General features: G+C 45.8%; 1 protein-coding gene and 1 long non-coding RNA gene across 3 annotated transcripts; one reads left to right on the top strand and one right to left on the bottom strand.

Moving 5' to 3' along the window:
• Positions 1 to 10: 10 nt before the first annotated feature.
• Positions 11 to 3,310, top strand: LOC133043521 (uncharacterized). Its single transcript, XR_009689718.1, has 2 exons — positions 11 to 232; positions 1,679 to 3,310. It is a non-coding gene; the product is annotated as an uncharacterized LOC133043521 (long non-coding RNA).
• SNU13 (small nuclear ribonucleoprotein 13) lies at positions 2,753 to 10,612 on the bottom strand. Of its 2 annotated transcripts, none has more exons than XM_061124435.1 (3): positions 10,487 to 10,612; positions 4,953 to 5,073; positions 2,753 to 3,970 (listed from the first exon to the last, which is right to left on the bottom strand). In XM_061124435.1, exons 1-3 carry the CDS (start codon positions 10,487 to 10,489, stop codon positions 3,708 to 3,710), a joined length of 387 nt encoding a protein of 128 aa, XP_060980418.1. In that variant the 5' UTR covers positions 10,490 to 10,612; the 3' UTR covers positions 2,753 to 3,707. The 2 variants fall into 2 exon arrangements, with proteins under 2 accessions (XP_060980418.1, XP_060980419.1); XM_061124436.1 differs by lacking the exon at positions 10,487 to 10,612 and adding an exon at positions 6,844 to 6,933.
• Between the last annotated feature and the right edge of the window lie 171 nt (positions 10,613 to 10,783).

Raw genomic sequence — 10,783 nt, 5'->3', positions numbered from 1 at the left:
GAGGGGTCCTTGGATCAGGAAAAGGGGAAGAGGAGGGGAGGGATCTTTCTGTGTCCCCCCCCCATACCTTCCCTCCTATATCCTCCCTGCCCCTTTCCTTGTTCTTTCTGCAGTTACTGCTTTTGAAGAATTAGCCTGAGAGAAGGAAGGAAAGCACCTGGAAGGGTTTTTATCCTCTGAGGATGGCTTGTAAGTCCTGTGTCTTTGAGGACTAGAATGAGCATCTCATGAGGTGAGTGTAGGAAGGATCAGATTACTCTTGGAAGAGGTTTTCAGTTTTGGATTCTTTGCTCTGAGTTTTATGGATTTTTTTAACTTCTTTTTGCTTGTGTTTGTTTGGAAAGGAGATGTTATATTCTTGTTTGGATTTCTTTCCTTATCTTGGGGAGAGGGAAAATAATTATCCAATTAGATGACTTTGAGGATACAGCAAGATAATGCAAAATCATGTAATACAGGAAGTGTTCATTCTTGTTGTTGGAAAATAAGACCACCCTCGTTAAACGACACATGCTTGGAAACTGGGTTCTAGAGAGCGTTACTGGAGAAGGCAATGGCACCCCACTCCAGTACTCTTGCCTGGAAAATCCCATGGGCAGAGGAGCCTGGTAGGCTGCAGTCCATGGGGTCGCTAACTAAGAGTCGGACAGGACTGAGAGACTTCACTTTCTCTTTTCACTTTCATGCACTGGAGAAGGAAATGGCAACCCACTCCAGTGTTCTTGCCTGGAGAATCCCATGGACAGAGGAGCCTGGTGGGCTGCCGTCTGTGGGGTCGCACAGAGTCAGACACGACTGAAGCGACTTAGCAGCAGCAGAGAGGGTTACTGATACTACAGAGGTAGATCAAAATCGGGCTGGTCATCACAAGTAGGAGGGTAAGACTGAGTGCCACCACTCGCCGGGGCTTTGTTTTCAAGCTGGTGAGAAGGAAACCTAGTGAGCCCCAGGCTTTTCTATGCACTCCTGCAGGCCCCTAGGCTCCCCCTCCTCTGTTCTGTTTACAAAATGGAGAGAAGAGTTCAAGGGTCAAACAAAACATGGGTAATGTGAATGATGTTAGAAAGATAACCACCAAGGTCTGTGATAAAGAGCAATTGTGTGATCTCTGTTTCTCTGTAGATTAATTAATGATACTTGCCTTCTCTGCTGTTGAGCTCCTGGGAGAAAAACCATCATGTCCAAACATAATTTGGTTGGGCTCTTGTAAGCTCACAAGTCAGATTTAGTAGATTTACATCTTGGCTCCATCACACACATACAAATGACTATAGGCAATTTACTTGGCATTTTCAAGCCTCAGTTTACTCATATTTATAATAAGAATAATAACGTGGAATAATGAAAATAAGGAAACCTGTAAATGGACAAAGTGCTCAAAAGGCACAAACTTACCCAATTTCTTCGACTGCGAACACGCTTCAGTCCAGCAGGTGGTGGTCACGCGCAGCCACTGAGCAGAAATGGTCTGCGCTTGCGCGCAAACCTGGCGCCGAGAGCGGGGATGGGAGGAACGGGGAGGTGCATCTGCCTGAGTGGAAGTCAGCAGAGGCAGGTGGGGGCGGGACCGCTGGAGAGAACTGCACGTGCAGACACATGTGTATTGGCCTCCAGGCCTAATGCAGAGGGGACATATCTTATTAATGTCTTACTAATTAATGTCTTATTTTAAGGGTAGAAGCAAAGCAGGACCATGAAATCTGGGAGAACTTAGTCATCCACTTCCTCTCCGTTGCCTTCAAACAGAAATTCCAGCCTGAAATCCGTTTTAGAGGGAAAACACACACCTATTATAATGGACCAGGAGCTGACAACTACCCAGCCTTTCCGGTTTGAGCCCGAACTGTCGCTGAATGTGTAATCTTCACTGTAACTGACTATCACACTTGAAAGCCAGCCCTACCTGGGTTTACTCTGGGCACTCATGCAGCTGGGACCTTCTCACCTGTAGGCCCTGCCAGCACTTCCAGCAGTCTTCATCACTAGATCAATTTTGACATGGTCATATTGCTTTTTTATTTTTTGGCTGCGCTGGGTCTTTGTTGCTGCTTAAGGGCTTTCTCTAGGGCCATGCGGGGCAGGGGGCGGTTACTCTCTAGTTGTGGTACACAGGCTTCTCATTATGGTGGCTGCTCTTGTTGCCGAGCACGGGCTTTAGAACACGTGGGCTCAATAGTTGTGGTGCACAGGTTTAGTCCTCCCCCTGCCTCGTGGTGAAGGGAATGGCAACCCACTCCAGTGTTCTTGCCTGGAGAATCCCATGGACAGAGGAGCCTGGCAGGCTACAGTCCACAGGATCGCAGAGTCGGACCTAACTTAGTGACTAAACCACCACCACCACCACCTGCCTCGTGGAACGTGGGATCCCTAGTGGATCAGAGATTGAACTCGTATCCCTGGGTGGCTTTAGCTTCCCTAGGAACCTACTGCTGGAATGGTTACATTCTAGTGGGAAAGGCCAGGTTTGCTGCTAAACATTCTACAGCATACAGGCCAGCCTCCTATAGGAAAAGATTATCCAACCAAAAATATCCACAGTGCTGAAGTTGAGAAATCCTCTTCCAGAGTGACAGCAACACCTCAATAATTAAGTCTGAATATTATGAACTGCCAGAAATCATCTGGAAGTGACGGCTTTTGCACAGCTTCCTGGTGAAAACTGAGAAACTACAAGAAACTATTAACCACTCTAATGCTTCAATCAAGTATCAGCTGGACACCTACCAAGAACCACACTTTCTTTAAACTGGAATATGAATGTATGTATTCTTTATTAGGATGCTCACAAGAATGACACATTAGCACTGTCCTTCTGGTGGGACAGAGAATACACATCTGACCCACATCACAGCAGGAGACAGGCCCAGGTAACGGCTCTCAGAGCTGGTACAAGGGTCCACTGAAGAAATTGCCTTTCAGCAAAGCGAGGATGCTTCCTTGGATTCCATCATCTCTGCTGCAGCTTCCGGTCAGTCCTCTGTGATGGGCCCAGAATCCTTCATTCCAGAACTTCTCGCCATGCCTTCAAGACCTAGGTCAACTGGCCCATGTCTCACTCACCTGGGCACCTCTGGAATTTGGCAGCATGTCTCTTTGGTATGCTGCTGCCCTGCCACCCTCAGGAGGCAAAGGTGGGAGTTGGGGGGGAATACAACATTACCAAAAGCAAACAGCAGGGGTACATCAGCAACGGACACTTCGGTTGTTTGGTACACCCAACAACCTCACAGAACACGTGCTTCCTCCCCAAATGATACATAATGCCCTGCAGAGCAAAGGAGACCCCTTAATGATTCAGACACACGTGCAACGATCCTGTACACCAGGAACAAGGGGTACAAGCAGACAGTTACGCCATCATGCCCTGCACAGCAGGAAGCAGGCACCTGAAAGCTGGAACCAATTCTCTACCTCAGCTCTTCCCTGCCTTTAAGTGGTGTCATCCAGCCTGTTTCCACCTGTTCTGGGCCTTAGTTCACTTTCCAACAGGGAGGATAAGATGGCAGAGAGGAAGGGGAGATTAGGGGAGGGGCTGACAACCTATAAAACAAGACAACAATACAAAAATGCAAAAACCAGACTGAGCATTAAAATACTTTATAACAATAGAAGGCAGCTGGAAACACCACATGCTAACACAATATGATACACAACTCGGGGTGGGGGAGGGGGAGGGGGGTCAGCAGGAGTGGGCCGAGGCCACTGCTTTAGACTAGGAGCCTTTCGATGGACTGCTGGATGGACTGGATCTGCTGCTTCAGCTGTGAGCCCTCTTTGATGGTGACGGAGCAGGCGATGACAGGCCTGGAGACCCCACAGGCCCGGCCCAGAGCCTGCTTGGAGCGCACGAACACGTAGGGCACGTTCTTGTCCTCACACAGCAGTGGGAGGTGCAGGATGATCTCCAAGGGTTCTGCGTCTGCAGCCATCACGATGAACTCAGAGATGCCTCTGTTTAGGGTTTTGGTGGCTGCAGAGAGAAGGATATGAGGTCAACAGGTGATGGGCGCTGCGGCAGGGAAGCCATAACAAAGCAACTTCCAAGGAAAAGAAACAGGTGCAAGAAAAATGGGCAAAAATGTCCAGGTCTAGGCAATTCTCTGTCCCACAGTGGCCTTCGGAAGAGATAGGGAGCCAAGTACCAAATCCCCAATGCCTTCCTCAAACTCTACATCAAATCCATCAGTTCTGTCAAAATGCACTCTAAATCCTAAAAAGAGCGCTTCTTTTCCTGTCCTCGGCTACCGCATTCTCCATGTCACCACTATCTCTTGCCTGGGTGATGGGAACAGCTTTCACCCAAGCTTCAGCAGCATGAAGCAGTGCAGTGCAGCACTTCTCCGAGCCTGTGACCAAGGGTCAGGAGTTTCCATCCGAATCTGCCATGATCAATACTTTGGGAAGTTCACACCACATGCAACTCACCAAGCAAGTTCAACACCCCACAGCATTGTTCAAATCCTTATTCCTCGTTTTATAATTTTATTTAACTTATATTTTTATTTCTGGCCATTCTGGGTCTTCCTTGCTGCTTGGGCTTTTCTCCAGTTGTGGCAAGCAGGGGCTACTCTTAGTAGTGGTGTGTGGGCTTCTCGCTACAGCGCTTTCTCTTGTTGTGGAGCACAGGCTCAACAGTCGTGGCACACAGGCTTAGATGCTCAGCTGCATGTGGGATCTCCCCAGATCAGGGTTCTAACTGTATCTCCTGCATTGGTGAGTGGATTCTTTACCACTGAGCTACCAGTGAAACCCCCTTAAATGCTTATTCCTGACTGCTTATTCTCTGTGACCCAGTGCTAGCCCATAGGCCACACATGCTGCTGCTCTTAAGTCCCCATGGTGGGCCTAATCAAAAGCATTCAGCCCTCTTTCCACCTTGGAAATCTAGTCCAGACCCTGGACAGGGACAGTGCTGTTAACACTCTTCCCGGACTATCCTCTGGTTGCCTTACCCTCATTTGCTCCTTTTCGAAGCTGCTTGTAGTTACATGACTGCTGAACGAGGTCCAACAGTTTCTTGGTGAGGTGGGCATCTGCAAGAGGGTAGGCCTTCGGATTGACGTCAGCCTCGGTCTGTTGTGGGTAAATCAAAGCATGAGTCAAACTGAACCAGAAGTTGTTCCAGACAAGTCACAAAGTACTTCAACCCAAAACTGAGAGGGACAATAAATAGGGAGCTTCCCTACTTCCCCTCCCCCAAACATACACATTTAATTTACTAAATCTAAACAAGTATAATTTATAGAAACCCAGCACAAAGTTCTATTCCCTTTATATCTGAATCTTCAGTTTTCAGTAAGAATCCTAGTTTCCAAAACATCAAAGTATTTTCTCATTTATTCTACCCTGCAATTTACATAAAATGGCTTCAGAGTTGCTATACCAATACTACCTCCATCAACTATAAACCCACCAAGGTCAAAATTTCCTTTTAATCTTACAATATATCCAATTAAAACCATCCAGTCAGAGTACTATATTCAAAAGTTATTCAAACCATATTTTACCTTGTGGCTATCAATCTGATATACAATTAAGGTTCCTTTGTATTTAGTTTGCTTAAAAAATTCTTAAAAATATAACCGTCCTGCAATCCATGCTAATTAATTAATCCAAACAAATTAATGGATCCAGGTATTGATTTTAATAGCTACCAACATCACAGAAAAACTACCATGTGACCATTGCCTCTCTGGACTTGCCTGGTGGCTCAAAGGTAAAGAATCCGCCTGCAATGCGGGAGACCTGGGTTCGATCCCTGGGTTGGGAAGATCACCTCGAGAAGGGCATGGCAACCCACTCCAGTATTCTTGCCTGGAGAATCCCTATAGACTGGGGAGCCTGGCCGGCTACAGTCCACTGGGTCGAAAAGAGTTGGACACGACTGAGCGACTAAGCACACTGCCTCTCTTAAAGAACAAACCATCTATGATCAAGCAGTCTTGGGGGAAAAGAGGAAAGCTAGCAGAAAAGCTGACCAAGCCTTCCATCCCACCTGTTTTTGCCCGCAGGGCATGCGGAGATCCTAGTTTCCAGACCAGGGATGGAAACTGCGCCCCCTGCAGTGGAAGCGCAGAGTCTTAGCCCGGACCACCAGGCAAGTCCCGGCCTTTGATTCTAATACTGCTACCAAATCTAGGTCCAGAACTCAGGTCTGGCTGCTCGAAAGCCAATTCTCCAGAGATAAGTGCTGGTAGGAAAGGAAAGGTTGCTTTATTTTGGAGGCCTGCGGTATCCAGGAGAAAAAGGCAAGGGCAACCCACTCCAGTACTCTTGCCTGGAAAAATGCCATGGACGGAGGAGCCTTGTAGGCTGCAGTCCATGGGGTCGCACAGAGTCAGACACGACTGAAGCGACTTAGGAGCAGCAGCGGCAACCAGGGGAAAACAATACTACATATTTGATATTAACGAATTATTAAATTTGGGGGTATTGTAATGGCATCGAAGTTGTTGAAATTTCTCATTTTACAAACGCATGCTCTAATACCTATAGATAAAATGCAACCCCACAGATCCATTGCAAAATAACACACATAGAAAACAAAACTCGGTGGTGCCTCGCCTATTCCATTCCTCCTACCCTATTTTCACGTCTCGACTTTAACTATTTTTATTCATTTCTCATTTGCTTTCCCTCTGATTCTTTTTACAAATATGTATTTTATTACATGCGTAACCTGGGTGCAGCCCACATTACCATTCCTTAGCACAAAGCAGCTCACCCGCAGTGATGCGGTCTAACCTTGGGTTTGGAAGCTGGACCGCGGCACGCAGCTTGCGGCACGCGGCACCGCGGTTCGAGGTGGTGACCCATGGGCAACGGCCCAGTGGATATACTCACCATATTGAGTCCGCCTTGATCGTCTCGTGCCTGATCCCCCAAGAGCTTAGAAGCGACCCCCCCCCAGAGGAACTGGAAGTGAAGTCAGCGGAAGTGACGTCGACACCCCCCCCCTCACACCCGGAAGCTGGTCCTACACACTAACACAACCCACTGGGTCAATCTGTCACGGGACCAGGGTGAGGACAAATTAGGGGAAGTTCGAGATGTTTCACGAAGTGGGAAAGATCCTTAATTATTTGCTCTTCTTCATACACCCAGGTGGCTCAGTGGTAAAGAATCCGCCTGCAATGCAGGAGACTCAAGAGATGCGGGTTCAACCCCTGGGTCAGGAAGATTCCCTGGAGGAGGAAATGGCAAGCCACTCTAGTATTCTTGCCTGAACAATCCCATGGACAGAGGAGCCTGGTGGGCTATGCTTCATGGGGTAACAAAGAGTTTGACATGACCAAGCGACTAACAGACTAACAGCGACTGAGCAAGCACATACATTCTAGAATCAGCTTTTTCAAATTCTACCAAGGGAAAAGAAAAGAAAGAGAAAAGGCCTGCTGGGACAGCATTGATTTGTAGATTTAAAGTAATCCCAATTAGGATAAAACACCTTTAAGATACAGAATCTGTCAAACCAGTTAAGCATATATATTTACTTAACTCTTTAGTGCTTTTAAATAAAGCTTTATAATTTCTCCAAAAGCCTTAATATCTTTTAGATTTACTCAGATATTTCATCTTAAGAAAATTCACTCTATTCCTTAATATTTTAAGAACTTCTTTTATAAATAAATTGGCGCTGAATTCTATATTTTTTGTACAAGATGGATGAGTTAAGACTTTTCTCCTTTAAAGTTTTTCTAGTGTTGGTTGCACAAGGTTGTAAATATAAGAGCACCCACTGAGTTATACACTTAAGAGTCAGACAGGACTCAGCAACTAACAAAGTTTTTCCATGTTAAAAAACTTTAGTTAAAAAAAGAAAAAAAAAAAAAAAACTTTAGTTTTTCTTACTGAGTTATAATTAACATACAATATTAACTTTGTTTTTTTACTATTATTCAGCCCTCCTACTTTAATTCATTTTGATTCTATTTTTTTCAGGTATTTGTTCCTCTAAGTTTCTATATTTATAGATATCACATTGCTCATAATATCCTTTCTTTTTAAAAGTCTGCAGATTATGTCTCCTTCAAGTTTGTTATTCCTTACTTATAACTTTTTGCTTATTTTCTTGATTAATCTCATCAGAGGGGACTTTTCAAATACTCTTCTGATTTTGTCCACCCTACAAGATATATTTTCCATTTCAGTAATTTCTGCTTTTCTTTCACGTTATTTTGTCCTTTTGATCTTTTCCTAGCTTTTTAGTGCTCCCCCCATCTTAGGTTCCAATACTTTAGTTGCACTGTACATACGCTGATATTTGGTATTTCCATTATTGTTCCGTTCTGTTTTCAAATTTCCCTTATTATTTTCAATTTGACCCATGAGTTCTTTTAAAATGCCAGACATTTTTACTGTAGCTTCCGATCACCCATCTCTGGGAACTAGGATTCTCATCTCTTAATAAACATCAAAAGCATAAAAGGGGGACACTTCAGGAGATCCACTATGATCATCCGGTCCCATCCCTTCATGGCAAACAAATGGGGAAACAATAGCAACAGTGACAGACTTTATTTTCTTGGGCTCCAAAATCGCTGCAGATGGTGACTGCAGCCATGAAAGTAAAAGACGCTTGCTCCTTGGAAGAAAGTGAAGTGAAAGTCACTCGGTTGTGTTCGACTCTTTGTGATCCCATACAGTCCATGGAATTCTCTAGGTCAGAATACTGGAGTGGGTAGTCTTTCCCCTCTCCAGGGAATCTTCCCAACCCAGGGATCAAAGCCAGGTCTCCGGCATTGCAGGCAGATTCTGAAAAGCTATGACCAACCTAGACAGCATATTAAAAAGCAGAGACATTACTTTGCCAACAAAGGTCTGTCTAGTTAAAGCTATGGTTTCTGCAGTAGTCATGTATGGGTGTGAGAGTTGGACCATAAAGAAAGTTGAGCCCGGAGGAATCGATGCTTTTGAACCGTGGTGTTGGAGAAGGCTCTTGAGAGTCCCTTGGACAAGGAGATCAAACCAGTCAATCCTAAAGGAAATCGGTCCTGAATATTCACTGGAAGGACCAATGCTGAAGCTCTAATACTTTGGCCACCTGATGCGAAGAACTGACTCATTGGAAAAGACCCTGGTGCTGGGAAAGATTGAAGGCAGGAGGAGAAGGGGATGACAGAGGATGAGATGGTTGGATGGCATCACCAACTGGATGGATAAGAGTTTGAGCAAGCTTTGGAAGTTGATGATGGACAGGGAAGCCTGACCTGTTGCAAGTCCATGGGGTAGCAAAGAGCTGGATGCCACTGAACTGAACTCAACTATGATCAAAGAGGAGTCACTTTATTGGTTTAACAAAAGTCAACAACAATGACAACAAAAGTTCCACTCAATTTTAAAACCAAACCACGGACCTTATAAATAGCAACTGAAAGTTGCTTAAGGGTGTATTTACTCACCTTTTAATTTTTCCAAGGATTAATTAAATGACTGAATAAATGAAATCTTACTATTAGACAACTTTAACCCGTAGCTTTATGTCTTTGTTCTCCTCATACACCAAACAGCCAACACCCGCAACTTTTGATTTGACAACAAATAGTGCATGCTCACTCTCTCCATACCAGGCCTAAAGGCAATTAAATGCACTATTAAACTGAGACCACCTGATTCCAAAACTTTTCAAGGAACTCCGAAAGATGAGCACTAGTTTAGAAGGTTCAAGTTCTAGACTCAGCAACATACCAAGCTCAAAATAGGGGTGGGGCAGCAGGGAAGATATCCATTGGGATCCAAGAACCGTTAAAAGGATTAAAGCTCATTATGAAAGTCGAAGTGTTTTTGCAAACTCTTCCCTTCTTACTAAGTGCCGACGAAAACTAGGTACCAAGTCACACGATCTGATTAAAAAGTTAGAGACCATCAAGAGTTTTAGAGGAGCCCCGCACGTGGTGCTACCAGAACTTTTGATTTCTGAGGTTACCGCCTCGCAGGAGGAATCGTTACTGCATTCCAGGCTGGGGTTCCCTCCAAACGCCAAAGGCCCCTTTAATCCCCGGCACACGTAACTTGCGACTAGCACTAGGCGCAGACTCATGCAGATATCCTTCTCCTGAACCTCAGCAATGGGAAAGGGGAGCTGGGGAGGTTGATTCAAACCCAGGGTTCCACATCACCCTCTAGCGACCCCTCCAAAAGAAATATAAAGCCAATAAGATCAAATTTTCTCATCCGACTTTCTACTCTGTCCCACGTGGGTTGGTCCATTTCTCCCAGGCCGGGCTATGCCCTCTCCGCTCACCGGAGGCCTTCGGCCAGGAGCACTAACTGCTGACAGACGCTCCATCACAGAATCCGGGACTCATCTCTAGCGTTCTAACCTCGGGCCGGGAGAAAAGACAGTGCTTGGGGCTATTCGGCCGTCCGAGCTCGAACGCCTCGCCGGGTGGCGAGACCGCGCCATGTTCTAAGCAGACAAGCTAATGAGAGAACAGAACCCCGAGTCTCCCACTTCCTGGCTTTTCAACCAGGCGCACGCACTCACCATAGCTGCGGTTCAGTGGTACCGTCCCTCCTCAAGAAGCACAGGCGACGTCGGAAAATAACTTTCCGCCGCGAAAAGTCGCAGGGAAGAAGTAGAAATGCCTGCTCGCGGCCGGAAGCGGAAATGACGACAGAAAGAGGGCGGCTCTCCCCTTAAAGGGCACCAGCGCGGAACTACTTCAGTTCTGGGGGAGGGACCGCCTTTGCCATAGTTTTACTATTGTTCAATTACCAGTTATTGGCAGGAACAGTGGGTTCAATATCCAAAAAATAACACACCAAAACAAAGAATTTCAGT

This window comes from Dama dama, chromosome 22 (genome assembly GCF_033118175.1).
Source record: "Dama dama isolate Ldn47 chromosome 22, ASM3311817v1, whole genome shotgun sequence".
Classification (NCBI taxonomy): domain Eukaryota; kingdom Metazoa; phylum Chordata; class Mammalia; order Artiodactyla; family Cervidae; genus Dama; species Dama dama.
This window is presented reverse-complemented; position numbering and strand designations above follow the sequence as displayed.